The sequence below is a fragment of the Monodelphis domestica genome, chromosome 3 (genome assembly GCF_027887165.1).
Source record: "Monodelphis domestica isolate mMonDom1 chromosome 3, mMonDom1.pri, whole genome shotgun sequence".
Lineage (NCBI taxonomy): Eukaryota > Metazoa > Chordata > Mammalia > Didelphimorphia > Didelphidae > Monodelphis > Monodelphis domestica.
In genome coordinates, this window is record NC_077229.1 from 410,795,729 (window position 1) to 410,812,376 (window position 16,648).

At 36.3% G+C, this 16,648-nt stretch overlaps 1 protein-coding gene across 2 annotated transcripts in view; it reads left to right on the top strand.

Moving 5' to 3' along the window:
* The first annotated feature begins 422 nt into the window (after positions 1 to 422).
* Positions 423 to 16,648, top strand: part of PIK3C3 (phosphatidylinositol 3-kinase catalytic subunit type 3) — a 215,952-nt gene continuing 199,726 nt past the window's right edge. Inside the window, exons 1-4 of one of the 2 annotated variants that reach the window (XM_007486726.3) lie at positions 423 to 687; positions 3,377 to 3,565; positions 7,386 to 7,529; positions 12,924 to 13,053. In XM_007486726.3, coding sequence (XP_007486788.1) covers positions 620 to 687; positions 3,377 to 3,565; positions 7,386 to 7,529; positions 12,924 to 13,053 — 531 coding nt within the window. In that variant the 5' untranslated portion in view covers positions 423 to 619. The remainder of the gene's footprint in view (positions 688 to 3,376; positions 3,566 to 7,385; positions 7,530 to 12,923; positions 13,054 to 16,648) is intronic. The other variant, XM_056824362.1, reaches the window with a different exon arrangement.

The following is a 16,648-nucleotide window of genomic DNA, read 5'->3' on the forward strand; positions in this document are numbered from 1 at the left end:
TCCTGGCTGTCCCCCAGGGCCTGGAATGCTCTCCCTCGCCCACTCTCTGCCTCCTGGCTTCTCTGGCTTTTTTCAGGTCCCAGCTAAACTCCCTCCTTCTACGGATCCCCTTTAATGCGAGTGTCTTTCCTCTTTTGAATAATTGCAACATATACTTGTCTGTGTATAGATGTTTACATTTTGTCTCTTTCATTTGACTGAGCTCCTCCGGAGTAGGGGCCATCTTTTGCCTTTCTTCTTTTGCCTTTTTTTGTATCCCTACTGGTGGCTGTTATACCTCAAGCGCTTGATAAAAGCTTAAAGCTTAACCTGAACAATAATAAATCCCTTCCTCTCAGCGAGGACAGTACAGAACCTCATTGGCCCAGAAGTCAACGCGCGAAATCAGTATGACTCTATTTCCGGGACACTGCTTTCCCTTAACCAAGATGAATGCCGAAAACTTGCGTATGCGTACTTCTGTTTCTCGCGAACCTCCCCATGTTGTCATTCGAGCTCTCTGAGCTATGATTGGTCGGAGTCGGTCCCGGGGGCGGAACCGGAAGAGCCGTCTGTGTTGTGGTACGGAGGCCTGTTAGTTCTTCTGGTCCCGGCAGGTCCGGGCCTGAGATTCGGCGCGATGGGGGAGGCGGAGAAGTTTTACTATATCTACAGCTGTGAGCTGGACATCAACGTGCAGCTCAAGATGTGAGGGTGGCCGCTTGGGAATAGGGCTGGGTGGCGGGGCAGGGGCACCCAAGATCTGGGAGCCCAGGGGAGGAGCGGGTCAGACCCCGCTGGCGTGGGAATGTTGCCTGCGAGCCAGGAGAGGTTCGGGCCCCGGGAGTGACTTGCGGAAGGAATAAGTGTGGGGCCCTGGGCTTGGAAGAGGGGAAGGCTAGATACCTTAGATGAGAGAAGAGTCTGATCTAAGGGACCCAGAAGTGTGATCACTTCATTACCATCGTTATCTGTTACTGGTGTTTGCAAAGTGCTGTGAATTTATTATTCTCAGAACAGCCCTGGGAGAAAATTGTGATTAATTCCATTAACAGATGAGTCAACTGAGGATGAGAGAGGCGATGTGACTTGCACACACAGCTAATATACATCTGCGGCGTTATTGGAACTCAGGTCTTTGATGTCAAGTGCAGCACTTCATTCAGTGGACCAGCTATGTGCCTTATAAGTGAAGTGGGGATGTTATTAAAGACAAAACCTCAAAGGAGCTGTGGCCTTGAATTCCAGCGTCTTTCAAAGCAAGGCTTTGGGTTTTATTAATGTGAGACCTGAACCTAGGTCTTCCTGATTTTGAGGCGAGCTTTCTAGCCACTCTACACAGCTGCCTTGTACAGAGGCATAATAAATGTTTGTTAAATTGAAGTGGATGTAAAGGATTTGAATTTATGAAGTGAGAATATGTAGAATTAGTTTGAAAGTTCGATATCACTTAATTGAGACTTTTTGGAAGATGAATTTTGAGAGTATAGGGAAGTTATGATCAAGCAAATTACCACCTTATTAATCGAGTACTCTGATATTACCTCCTAAGATTGAGCCAGCTATGTTTAGGACACTGCTAGGGCAGTAGAATATATAATCTCTCTCTTCCTTTCTGTCATTTTCTACACACATTTTCTGCTCTTTTCTCAGGAAACACTTAAAATTATTTTAGTATTGTCAACGTGGAAATCTAGAAACCCCAGTTTAATTAATTGGGAGGTAGAAACCCCAAGTTTTGACCTTGTCACAGGAAAGTTTTCCCCCTGAGGGAAGGTCCCACTTCACCAGGCATTTCAGCTTTGGCACAGTAGGTAGCCCGTCAGTCTGGAAAGCTGAAGATTCAATCCTTGGGTAAGGAGGGTATGATATACTGGGAAAGGCTTTTGGAGACAAAAGAGCTACTTGCCTCCTACCTGAAGTGAATGTCTGTTGTCTGGTCAAGTGGGACCTTCCCTCCGGGGGGGAAACTCTCCTGTGACAAGGTCAAAACCTGGGGGTTCTACCTCCCAACTAAATAAACTGGGGATGTCTAGATTTCTACGTTGACAGTATGCACAGTTTGAAGTCACCTTTCCCCCTCCTCTCTCTCCATTAACTCCAGTACCAGGTAAATACTATCAAGTACAATGGACATATTATTTATCTTTGGTATTTCTAAACATTTTTCACCAAACATTTTCCCTTCCTTGTTGTGGTATTTGGAAGTGTTAGTAGACCAGAAATTTTATTGTTTAGGAGTCCTGTCTAAGGTACCAAGATTGCTTGTGTTTCAGTGTTTTTCTTTGAAAAAATTTCTGATACTGAAAACATATCCTCAGGTAACATAATATTTCATTATAGAGTCCGGAATGGACTTTAGCAGCCATCTGAACACTTTGTTTTGCAAATGAGGAAATTGAAGCTCCGATAGACCTTATGACTTGCCCAGTATAATAGCGATTTAGGGGCCAATTGTCACTAAAAAGTAACAAGCCACAAGGAATGCAAAAACCTTTTTGTCCTTGAAAATGACTCATGTTGAGTGTGTTGAGATTTTGAAATACCACATGATTAAAAAAACACAAATCAAATTTTTTGGTATTACTTTATTCCTTAAGCGTCTAATGATCCCATTGAGGAACTGTCTGGCCTAGGCAGTAAGGAGCCAGATGCAACAAAAGAACAAAACTTTGCCTTGAAAGATCTTACATTCTGTTCTTGTATGTTGTTAAATGTAAAAATGACTTACTTGGTTTACTTGATAAGCATTTATTAATATCTATTGTGTATATGAAACTGAGAATACATGAATACATATGTAAATGAGTATACAAATTCCTACACATCCCCCCAAAAAGTACTTACACTTAAAATGCATAATTCTTTTTGGGAAAAAGAACAGTTCAGATAAATAAAAATACAGGCAAAATAATTTATGAGGAGGGCATTAACAATTAGGGGAGAAAGGAAATGAATCTGCCTATATCTTATGGTCTATTCTGAACTGAGCCTAGGGATTCTGAATAGAAGATATAAGGAGGAAGATCATTCCAGCAATGGGGTACAACTTGTGCAAAGAGAGCAAGGCAAGAGAAGAGGAAAAAACTATTTGGGTAGAGGGCAAGTAGACCAGTTTGGAAAATACTGTATGCAAAGGATTTTAAATGCCAAAAAGAGGATCCTAATGTCAATAGGGAACCACTAGAACTACTTGAGTAAGAGAGTAACATGGTCAGACTTGTGCTTAAAGAATATCTATGGTAGCTCTGTGGGAAAGGGATTTATTAAACCAATTTCACATTCAGTTTAATAAAAAGTCTCCTCTATCCAAGTTCTCTCTCCTGAATGTTAGTAGTTGTTTTTAAATGATGATCATTGCATACCTAATGCATTGTTTTGATTCTTTGGCTTTCAGAGGAAGCCTGGAAGGGAAGAGAGAACAAAAGAGTTACAAAGCTGTTCTAGAAGACCCTATGTTGAAGTTTTCAGGATTATACCAAGAGACCTGTTCTGATCTTTATGTTACTTGTCAAGTTTTTGCTGAAGGGAAACCTTTGGCTTTGCCAGTAAGAACTTCCTATAAGGCTTTTAGTACAAGATGGAAGTAAGTATGTTTTCTCATATGTTGTGGGATCTTGAAATCTCATTTTTCTTTTACTTGTTACATGTATTTTTGGTTGGCCTGTGGAGAGAAAATCCTTAATTGGATGCTTATTGACTTTTTATAATTTAGAAATTTAAATAGGATCCTACTATGATGAGATAATAGTTTAGTTGTATTATAACTGCATATTTTAAGAGTTAATGTTTGACCATACCTTGTATTTATTGTATTAAAATACTCTGATAACCACTGGATATAGTTAAAAAATTCAAAAGCATCTATCCTTCAGATAGATCTTTTGTACCTGCCTTATTATATATTACTGTACTTGTATGCTTGGATCAGCCCTAACTTAGGCTTTATCCATCTCAGTCAGATGTTAGGTACTTATATGTGTGGAGATAAGACATTTTCTATTTCTATCCATTTTGGTTATAGTTTTCTTTTTTTTTAAGAACTTTTATCATTCTAAAAGGGACCATTTCTTTTGTGTAAGGATATGGTTATGGAAATAACAAGAGCATGGTAAAATGGGCTTAGGTTCAGGAGTAGTTGAGTTCAAATCATGCCTTAGACACTAGTCATGAGCATTGGTGAGTCATTTGGCCTTTCTGTGCCTCATTTTCCTCATCTGTAAAAGATTGAGATTGAATATGATGGCATCTTAAATCTGTGATACCATAACCTCCCTCTTCTTCCTTGATTCTGCCTCACACCTGAGCAAAAAGAAAGTGGAAACAAATATTCACTTTTGAAAATATTAGCTTTTGAAAACTCACCTTTTATTTTATATATTTTGAAAATTTTTATTTAATTAATTTAGAATATTTTCTCATGGTTACATGATTCATGTTCTTTCCCTTCCCTAGCCAACAAACAATTCCACTGGGTTTTACATGTGTCATTGATCAAGACCTATTTCCATATTATTAATATTTGAATTAGGGTGATCACTTAGAATCTACATCCCCAGTCATATCCTCATTGACCCATGTGATCAAGCAGTTGTTTTTCTGTTTCTGCTTCCACATTCTCTGGATGTGAATAGCATTCTTTCTCATAAGTCCCTCAGAATTGTCCTGGATCATTGCATTGCTGCTAGTAGAGAAGTCCATTACATTTGACTGTACCACAGTGTATCAGTCTCTGTATATAATGTTGTTCTGGTTCTGCTCCTTTCACTCTGCATCAATTCCTGGAAGTCGTTCAGTTCACATGGAATTCCTCCATTTCTTTATTCCTTTCAGCACTATAGTATTCCATCACCAATATATACTGCAATTTGTTCAGCCATTCCTCAATTGAAGGGCATCCCCTCATTTTCCAATTTTTTGCCACCACAAAGAGTGTGGCTATAAATATTTTTGTACAAGTTTTTTTTCCTTATTATCTCCTTGGGGCATAAACCCAGCAGAAAACTCACCTCTTTAGTAATTATACAAAATGCATGGTCAAAGGACGCAAGAAATTCCTTGTTTGGCTTTCAGAAAAATTAAGGAAAGACAGTGTAAATTACCAAAAAAAAATTTCAGCCCTTACCTGGTACTTAAAAAGCACTAATAGGCATGTAGGAGTACAATTTAGGAAATAATTAGCAATTAATGGAGCTTAGACCAGTAAGCTGAGAGTTGGATTTTTTAATGTGACAATTGTAGGCAGGGTAAAATTGTGTACCTTAAAATTGCTGTATTTTAAATTATGAAGGGATAATAAATCCTTTTGCAAAATGAAATGAAGTATTTAAAACAAATTTTATTCTTTGAAAATTCATTCAACCCTTTGAAATACTTTGCTGATTTATGAGAAGACATCCATAAGTTCCTAACACCTTGATATTTAGTGTCTAAAAATTATGATGAAATATTTGAACTGAATAAGTATGTAACTGACAAACAGTAAAATAAAAGATGTTAATATTTTCATATAGGATCATAGAATTTGAACTGCACAGGACCTTAGAGACTATCTAGATCAGTGATGCCAAACTCAAATAGAAACTGCGGCTATTAAAGCCTGCATGTTAATTTAGAAAATTACATATTAATATTATCTATGTTTTATTGAATTTTTATTATATTAAATATTTTCCAGTTACAGGTTTGATACCTCTCTTTTTGGCCAACCTCTCTCCCCACATTTTAGTAATGAAGAAACTTACTTAAGAAGGACAAACTGTGACAGCTGGGACTGAAATCTCAACATTCCATGATACTGTGCCATTTGTGTTGAAGTCATACTCTATGAACACTTGTTAGAAGAGAGGAAAAAAACAAAAAACCAACAAAAGCTTATTATTTACTTTTATTTTTCCCATTAGGAGATAATTCTTAGCTTGCGAGTATCAAAAATTTCCAGGTTTTCTGTGTGATTAAATTTGGTGGGTTATATTTATCATCTAGTTCTGCCCTTCTGATTTCCAGAAGCCCTATTCTATAGTTTTAGTGACTATAACCTAAGAGTTCAGAAAGGAGGTTTCACTTCTTGGCTTTGTTGCTGATGTGTTCTTTGACTTTAGTCTAGTTAATTAACCTCTCTGCAGTTTGTCTCATTGGAAAAAGAGAATAGTGCCTATTATTACCTTTTCAGCTTGGCTTACTGTGTAGGTAGAAATTAAATGAATTCATTTAATTACTTAAGCTTATCTGTAACTTTGAATGATTTTCTGTAGGTATATGCCTTATTTTTTAAGAACTGTTCAGAGACCATTTAAGCTATTTAGCAACTTTTAGAATTCTCAGGAAAATTGACAGTTACCTATAATTATCTTTGATATTCTTGAAAGGTTGGTGGTATATGCAGCAGTTAGTGGTTTGTTGTTGCTTTTTAAAATTCCATTTGCATTTAAACAAATTGCAGGATAGTTTCCTTTCTTACCAGTGTTGACTGTGAGCCAAATTTCCTTTGTATTCATTGCATAACATTGGGATATGCCCCTATGAGAATAATTTTGTGTGAACAGAAGCTTTTTTCCCAATTCATTGAGTGTGTCTTCTGTGTATTACTTTGTGATTATAGTAATCACTTGCATGGTGTCCTCTTGGGATTGTGGAAAGCTTCTGCTGATTAGAGGAGTTCTAATTATCAAATGATTCCAGTGTGAAGTTTAATGTAAGAGGAAACTGTCAAAAGGAAAGAGCATTAAATTTGGAGTCAGAGGACCTGAATTTGAATTCCAGCTCTGACAGCTACTAATTCTGCAACCTTGGGCAAGCATCTTATTACCCTGGCTGATGTCTGTTTTCTTATCTTTAAATTGGCAATGATAGTGCTCACCATGACTGATAGGACTGTTGTAAAAGGCAGATGAGATAATGTATATAAAGCACTCTGTAAATTATAAAGCACTATATAAATGTCAGCTATTAAAGGGAAAGGAATGGAGGATAAGAAAAGACAACACTTTTTCGTTTTCAGGAGCAGGCCTTCCTGGTGACATAAAGTATTAATTAAATAATCTGTGATAGAAGAGAACATGGCTCAGTTAAAGAAACATCATTTGTCCATTAGTAATATTTCAGTAATTCCTATAGTATTAATACCTTGTATGTCATAAAGGAGAAAGATCTGTAGTGTTTTATATACCTTTGTGGACATTCGTATAACCTGGCAATGAATCATCAGTTGCCTAAAGAAAGAGATCATTTTTTATTATAGTTCATATTTTCCTCTCTTTAATTTGTTTTTAGATCAGTTTTTCTTCAGTCTTCATCCTTTTAGTCTTGGCATAATTTTTTAAGGCCTAGTTCTGTGGACCTGTTCCTGTTTATACTTAGTTTAAGACAAAACTCATGTAATAATAATATTTAATTCCATTTTATAGTTGGAATGAATGGTTAAAGTTACCAGTGAAATATCCTGACCTGCCTAGGAATGCCCAGGTGGCTCTGACAATATGGGATGTATATGGACCTGGAAAAGCAGTCCCTGTAGGAGGGACAACAGTCTCACTCTTTGGAAAATATGGGTAAGTATTTTCTTTGCCTCTCCCTCTGTCAAAATTTTGACTCCCTTGTCATTGTCTTCAGAGACGAATGATGCTTTAAGGCCCAGCATGTGCCTTAGTTGCATACATGCTGAGAAGTGGATTCAGGCTCAGTGCATTTCATCGTTATTCACAAGAATGAGAAATTACTGAGCCAGAGGTATGCCTCCTCCAGAGTGTCATTGTTTCCCATTTTCTCCTACTCAGGAGGGCTTTGGTTACCATGGCAAAACAAATGCAAAACCCTATATTACCTTCTATATCTTATTGACTGACAGCCCTTGGGAAGCTGATAAACAGTCCTTTAGAACTGGCTGAAGAGATTTTGGAAACAGTAGTAACCACTTCTCTATATTTTCCCTGCCCTAACTTTTTAGAGGTAAAACATTTTTTCTCTCTCATTCTGGGTGTAATCAGTAAGCTATCTATATCATACTGTGGTTCTTGTACAAGGACACAATTTTAAAGCTCTCTTTCATTTTATTTTTAGCAATATTAGTACCTTGTTTCAAGATTTATTCATATTTATTCAGTGTCAAAGTGACCTTAGACAGTTGGTATGGGACAAATGATATTTTCATTTTTTAGACAAGAGAAATACAAGTAAGTGAATTGATCTCGTTATTATAGTCACAAATTAAACTTTTGATAATTTGTCTTCAATTAATGTTTGTGGGACTTCCACTAGGATATACTGTTTTATACTAGGGCAGGGGTCCACAAACTACGGTCCATGGGCCACATGTGGCCCCCTGAGGCAATTTATCTGGCCCCCACTGCACTTCTGGAAGGGGCACGTTTTTCATTGGTGGTCAGTGAGAGGAGCACAGGATACACTTTCATCCTGTGCTTCTGGAGTACTGTATGTGGCAGTGCCGCAAAGTGCAGCATTGCTCATGTACAGTACTACTTCTGGTGACATAATCCTTTGGGTGGGGCCTTGTTCTGAGAGTAACTGTGCAAAGGATTATGTGACTGCACAATGGAAGACTTCAGCATGGTGAACAGTGATCTGGGGGAGGGGATTCCACACTGTGTATACTGCTGCCTGGTATAGTGGTGGCGGTGATGGGCCTGTGCAAGGTGTGACAGGCCCATCACAGCCAGTGCTGCAACCTCTGCTATCCCGGACAGTGGTATACAGATTTGTTCATAGTTTTTTTTTATAGTCCAGCCCTCCAATGGTCTGAGGGATAGTGTACTGGCCCCCTGTGTAAAAAGTTTGGGGATCCCTGTACTAGAGGGATAGCTATGTTTTTAAAAGTCTAGTCCATCTGTTGGCCTTCAGTAATTTTCAGCCTCCTGTAATTTAATTGGGCTTTGACAATCAGCTATATTTTTGGTTCTTTGAGTTTTTTATCATAATTCATTTTCTTGAATGTTAAATGCTTTGTGATTTTTTTTCCCTTCCATGCATTCCCTTCCACACCTCAATTCATTGACTCCTCTGTTAGTATTATATTGAGAAGAAAAAAACTACTTCATCTTCCAACTAATTAAGCTAGAGCATTTTGCTATCCCATTCCAAGATGTCTCTAAAATACAAGCTTGCTTTATTCGTTTTTCATAGAATTGTAACTCAGCCAAGAGAAGTTCTATGATAAAAGAAGTTAGTATAAGGCATACAGCAGCTACTCATTACAGTATTAAGTAAATTAATTTTTCAAGGCTTTGTAAGTCACCTGCCTTTTCTCTTTCCTGGCAGTGACAGAACGAAGTGTTCCCAATGTTCTCCCAAGGACTTCTGAGTACATCAAGCTATAGATGCAAATGATACCTTTTGGAGGCTATATTCATTCTGAAATATCCACATTATATTTCTCTCCCTTTTATTTGTTTCTGCCCTGATGGGGTTGACATACTTTGATATGATATTGACATCATAGTGTGGGTGATGTTTCAAGACCCAGTGCTACTCTGTTATTGATACTTAATTATAATACCATTTACTGGTTTGAGTAGAACATTTCTTTTATATTTCTTTTAAAATATATCCCTAAATCATTCAGTATATTATCAAGCAATTAGACACTTGGGATGTTGAAACATGTTATTTACTCATATCTGTGTTACATAGTTGTGTCTGTGTGATAGATGCATTATATTTCTTTTTAAAAAACCTGTCTCCATTATTAACACTTCTTCACAGTTCAGTCACTTTGACTTTAGCAGTTTCTCTTTCATGGCTGAGTGTCCAAGCTGAACCAAAGCTTCTCAGTGAACAGCTTAAGAATTACAAGTCTAATTTATCAAGATAAAGCAAGGATAACATCTTTGCCCTGAATGTGAAACAATAGTTTGGAATATCTCTAAGCAGCCAAAGAATAGATTGATCTTTTAGTTGAGTTGGCTTAGGACCAGAGGCAATCTGCAGAAGATTTTCCCTGCAGATGTTGCTACCAAATGTAAATTTTTAAAGTTAGAGCTGTTGCTACCATAGGACAACTTGGCATTAAGAGCTGGAGTAGCAGCAGCAGCAGCTGTTGCCAGAGGCTGGGCCTGAATCTGGAGGAAAGCCTGCCTGCTGTGCCCGTTTTTCTGTCCTGCCTGGTAAACTTAATTTCCCAAATGGTCACGTTGCTATGTGCTTCTTCTGGCATGCCACCTGGAATCTGAGAAGCTCTGAGCTGAGACTCCATTAGTGTCACAAGAATGGAGGTGATTTGAGTTGATCACTTTTAGACACTTGGCATACCCTTTCCCCCCCTCCCCTCATATAGGTGACCCCTAAGTCACTAGGTAAATCAGCTTGCTGCCAGATATACTTGCTTTTTATTCACTTAAGTTTGGTCCAAGTATTCTGGATTGGAAGCTCTCCATTGCAGAGACATTTTTTGGTTATTACTCATTTCAGATGAAGTGATTATCCTTTGTCGTATATCTCTGAGACTGTTTTATGTGACACTGATAGGCTATTATTTTCAGGTACAATTGAGAATTACATATTTATTGTATTCTTTTACAAGACATGAAGAAGTATCCATGTAAATCACAGTTCTTATTTTTTTCCTTTTTTATTTTTCAGATTTTATTTTAAGTTAAATATCCAAAGGTTAGAATCCTCACCATCATTACTTTCTGTTTTGGACCTTTTAGCTCTCTGAGATAGTCACTACATAGTAGATAGGGCCAGAGATGTGACTCTTTCTCATAACACTCATCTGCTTGATGTCCGTTTGTTTTTAAAGGTTGCGTCCAAAAGGTGTTATTACTTGTAAACATTTCCACTTCTGAAAGATTCTAAGGAAATCATTTTAGTTTTCTTAGGAAGATCTTTAAGAAAATGATTGCTCTATTATAATAGTTAAAATGGAAAGCACATATATTTATATGCATGTCTAACTTTTTAAGAGAAGCAATATGATTTAGTTGAAAGACCCTTGCATTTGAAGTCAGAAAACTTGGATTTAGAACCTTTACTTTGCCATTCTATCAGCTACATAAATAAATACACAAGACAGTTAATTTTGCTGAGGTTCAGTATTCTGAACTATAAAATGGGGATAAAATAACACCTGCCTGATCTAATTCACTGAGTTGTTAGAAACTGCCATCTAAATGTAAAACAATATATAAACGAATCATTTTTTAAATAGGAATAGAAAACTAGTAATAGACACTTCATTGAAAGTAGGAGAAAATAAATATAAATTATTTGATAGTATGTAATATATCATTTTTAGGAGTAGTCGTATTTTTTTTTTAAACCCTTACCTTCTGTCTTGGAGTCAATACTGTATATTGGCTCCAAGGCAGAAAAGTGGTAAGGGCTAGGCAATGGGGGTCAAGTGACTTGCCCAGGGTCACACAGCTAGGAAGTGGCTGAGGCCAGATTTGAACCTAGGACCTCCCATCTCCAGGCCTGGCTCTCAATCCACTGAGTTACCCAGCTGCCCCCGTAGTATTTTTTAAAAGTACAAAATGTAAAAGTCTACAAGATGCCATTGTTCAGCCTATCTAGCATTTACAAGTTCTTTGTGGAATGGAAATTATATATGCCCCAGAACAGTTTTCTTTTTAGTTTTTGTAAAGGGGCTTAGAACTTTAAATTGGGATATTTTTGTAAACAGTCAGTCATTGAGAGGGGAAACACACCAATATCAAGTTCAGTAGAATAATGCAGCAGCCTAATCATACAAATTCCTTTGTGTTTTGCTAATCAGCTTATTTTATCATTACAACCTAGTTTTGGAGTACCCTCCCAAATGAAACATAACTAGAAGGGACTAGGCATGTTTCATTTTAGAAGAAACATTCTGAGTTTAGTAGATACTTCGTTACTTTATTAGAATTGGAGCTGCATCTCTGGGCTTTATTTCCATAGAAATAGAACAAAACACATCTGTAGCTTCTTTATCCCTTTTAATTTTTGTCCATTATTATGTCCTTTGAGGATTTATGGAATGATAAACTGAAAACCTTCTTCTGGATCTTTTAATATTTTTCCCACATCAGCATTAATACTTGGGCAATTTGTTATCCTTTAGTCTTGTCACATGATTGATCCACAGGTTTCTCTAGCCATATGTATCCATTCAGATTTAGAATGAATTTTGATAATATGCAGCATTTTGTTTTGGGAACTGGAAAAAAAATCTGTTCATATGCCCCATTTATAGATTTATTACTTTGAAAATGTTACCACCATGATGTTTTTGAAGATCTATGATTTCATCTGAGTTTTTCCTCTTCTCACACAGATTACAAAACCTCTACATTTTAGTAAATATTTTTTATCAGTTTTTGTATCTAAAAAATTCATCACTTGGTGGCCAGCCTTGATTAAGGATTTTATGATAGAGGAGGAAAAGGAGTTCTATAGACATGCTAAAAAGACTTTATTTCTTCATATATTAAGCTGTACATTAAACACATAATATTTTCAGAACACTGTGATTTACTAGTTGAATAAAAAAATCAGAACAAGATCCCCTATCATGAAACTTCTAAGAATGTAGCTTATGTGCAATTTTTGAATTTTAATTTTGTGTCTTTTAAAAATGGGTTTACATTGGTAGGATGTTGAACTCCTAAAACTCCTAAAGCCCCTTCTAATGTGCTATAATTGTAAGGGAAGAATTAGGTTTGGAATCAGAGAATCTGATTTGAATCCCAGGTCTTTACTTTTGTGACTAGGAAAAAGCTTTTGGTTTCTGAATGAAATATCAGTGCCCATAGAAGGGGAAAATGGTATGTGAAAAACTATGGCTGTTACATGTTTTGTGATTGCTTTGTTAATTGCTTTACAACTCACTATGGACCTAGAACCTTGGCAGTAGAGACACTCATTTCCTCTCTGTGCTTAGGAATCTAAACTTTGCCACAATCAGCTGCATTCATTTATTTCCTTCACTGATACATTCTCCTTTCCCTTAGCATGTTCCGCCAGGGGATGCACGACTTGAAAGTCTGGCCTAATGTTGAAGCAGATGGATCTGAACCTACGAAAACTCCTGGCAGGACAAGCAGCACTCTCTCAGAGGACCAGATGAGTCGATTAGCTAAGGTAAAGAAGAAATAATTAGAACAGGTGGGAAGCTCTTCACTATGTCTTGCTTCAAGGAATATTATTAATTCTAAGACAGACTTGAAAATGTGGGTTGATGTAGGAAAACTTTTGATAATTGAGTTAGATTTTCAGAGTCCTCTTGTTGTATTATACCTTTAAGGATGCAAATATTATAAATCTGGTGCCCATTTTGTTTTTAGAAGTTAAAGAAATGTTCCTTCTTTTCCTTTCCAAAAATATATTTTCTTAAACATATAAATTCTAAATTATTTGTAGTAGGTTGTACATATAATAGTACATCTAATAAATGCTGATTTTTAATTCCTCTCTAAAGTTGGAGGGCTGGTAAGTCTCTTCCAGCTCTCTGGTTCTAAATTCTAAGTATGTGTATCCCTAGCATGTTGAACACTGACTTATAAATAATAAGAATTTGTTACTTGATGAAATTAATGTAAATCAAATAAATTGAATAAATATTTACTTCATTTTTATGCCATATATGGAGCCCATTTAACTTCTTTTTTGAAAGAAAATTCCCCAGGCAGGCTGCACTACTAGCATATTACTTTTATATCCTGTCATTGGTACGGATGATTTTTTTATTTTTTATCTAGACAAAGGTTATACACCAGGAGTTGTTAAAGTAGTTTTTCAACCTGGTGCTTCAAGGTTCATATGGAAGAAGCCTTAATCGTGAAGAATGAGATCTTGAATTGGTTAGTATTTGTGCTTCATCTTGAAATTTTTGTTGACTACTCCACTTAATTGCATTTCTCTTTTATGGAAAATGATACCATAGCCACCTAATGATCAAACATTTTATTTAATATACTGCTGACAGTTTAAAAAATTTGGTTGTCAGTTAGCTTGCCTGTTCAAGGCAAGCATTTTGAGATTTTGTTTGTTCTTGAAAAGGGGAATAGAAAATTCTGAAGTTATAAACTTGTCCACCTCCTCTTCCAGAGATTTATCATGGCAGTAAACTAACTTTTCATTTAAGCTACTCTATGTCTTTTATCAAGCTAGTTAAACTTGGATTTCTAATAGAAAACTCATTAGAATCAACTCATTTATTGCCTTCAGCCACTATAATGTGAACAAGGTTGACTCAAGTACAATAAGAGAATAGTGTGTGTTGAAACAAAATCTCTTAAATTGTTTCTAGAGATCAGCACTATGATCCATGTTATGGGCAAAAGTTCTAAATATCTGGTTGTTGAGGGGAAAAGGACAAGGAAGAGAAATAGACTCCTCTATAATTGCGCTATTAATCCTCTTTGTTTCTATATTAAAAGAATTATTTAGGCTCTTGCACGAAGTGTTCCTAATTATTTTTGATGAAAGGATCAGTACTGATTTATTATAACAACTGGTAATATGACTTTTTCCCCCCAGCTCTGTTTACAGAATGATAGTGTTTATATTTCTGGTACAGTGCTATTGTATATACATTTCTTTTTTCTTTTTTTGAGACTTCAAAATGTTGACTTCTAAAGTTTGTATAGCATCTTGTTTAAATACTTGCAGATATTCTTAATTTTATGTGACATGGTGCATTAGAATTCTTAAAAACAATTTATAAAAAATTAATTAGAACTGGCTAGCTGATAGAGACCTTTGGGAACTTTATCTTTCCTTAAGGAGTAAATTAATTTTATACTGGACATTGTCACATACCAATGTGTGTGATACCTTGAATTAATACTCTTGACTGTCTCAGAGTACTTTAGTAATCACTATATAATAAATCTTATACCTCATTTTCTCAGACTGAATGAATTCTCTCTCTCTCTCTCTCTCTCTCTCTCTCTCTTTCTCTCTCTCTCTCTCTCTCTCTCTCTCCCTCCCTCCACCCCCCTTCATCGCTCCCCTCCTACCCCCCATTTCTCTCTCAGTGCTCATTGGAGTCATGTACCTTGATGTACCTTGTTTCTTAACAGTGCATGCTTTCTTAAAATTTCAGAAGGGTTTGAAGACTTTACTCATCCTGTGCTGTGGCACCCTTCATTGCTATTGAGTGATCCCTTCTCAAAACTAAATGAAAACCATCAAGCCAGTAATTAATTTTTTAGGGGAAAAAAATGCTGCAGAACTGCTGAAGGACTTGCTCTCTGCTCTTTATTTTTTAATATTTTTGACTGTTTCATTGATTCTTACACAGGAGTTGATCATGATCTCTTTTGAGGTTTTGGAGAGACTAAGATTTCTTTCAGAATTTTCTGAGGTCTGATTAAGATCAGTGTATAGTGCTTTATTCACAGTTTTCCCTATGCTTTTAATATAGTCTTAGTACTGGACTTGTAATTAGGAAGTCCTAGTTACTACTACTACTGCTACTTATAGTTAACATTTATATAGTGACTGGGAGGAAAAACAAAATTCTGACAATAATCCTTGAATTCTGCCATTGTTCTGCTGATAATTTTTATCTATTGATAAGTCTATTGTGGCTGGTAAATGTGATTTTATAGCATTATATGGGCTTTTAGCTTTCCAATTTGCCATTAAAGGATAACTTTTTCTGATAGGATCATCAGAATTTTTTCTTGGATATTAAACTCAACATGTCCAAAATGAAAGAAATAATATTTCCCACCAAATTCATCCCTCTTTCAGCCTTCCTTGTTTCTGTTGATAGCACTATAATTCCAGTTATCTAGGTTCACAACCTTTCACTTGTTTTTTTCTCCTCAGCTCTCATATCCAATTAGTAGCCAAAGCTTTCTACCTTCATGTTATATCTCTTAACCATTCATCCCCTTATCTTCACTTACAAAACCTGTATCTTTCTTCAGAGACAACTTTTAGTTCTTTCTGAGAGTCTTTTTGTTTTCCTTCTTGCAGATTTGTGATATATCATGGTATTTAATCAGGAAAAGTGATACATTAAGTGAATTACATTACAGTGTACCTTATATTAGTCTCTGACTCTAATGAATTTAATTGTTTTTAGAGTACATTGGTAAATTCCTCAAGTTGTTCTCAGTTAACTCAATAATTTAGGATTTTTTCCTTGGGAAAATGCCCCTCATTGTGACCTCCATGTTTAATGTAGTTAATGGGATGTATGTAAGAAGATGTATTATTCTACCATAAAGCCAGGTCTTGATTACTTGTTTGGGGAATAGCACATGTCTTCTATCTGATGTAAAACAGTATTTATAGTATTATTATTCTCTTTCTAACTAGCACATTTATGTGTTGTTAGCTTTGGCTATCATTTGGCCTGTGAGTAGAATATACTAATCAGATCAAACTCAAAGTGTTCTAATTGTTTGGGGAATTCTCTTCAAGGATGCAAATCAAAACCCACCCTTTTGTCCACAGTTCTCCCAAAAGTTTGCCTCAGAGATTCCTGTGGTACTTGTAGACACTCAGAATGTAATTCCTTATTCTTGCTACCTGACTAGACCATCTTTTCTTCCCAACATACAATTCCTTGATGACATCATTAATGCTAAAACTTCTTTAGAGTTCCCCTTGGTTGCATACTGCAACCTATTCATGTCCACCATACACTTCATTTGTCCTCTGAAGGTTTGGAGGCAGTTGTGTGCTATTCCACATTTTGTTGCCATATAGCAGCACCAGT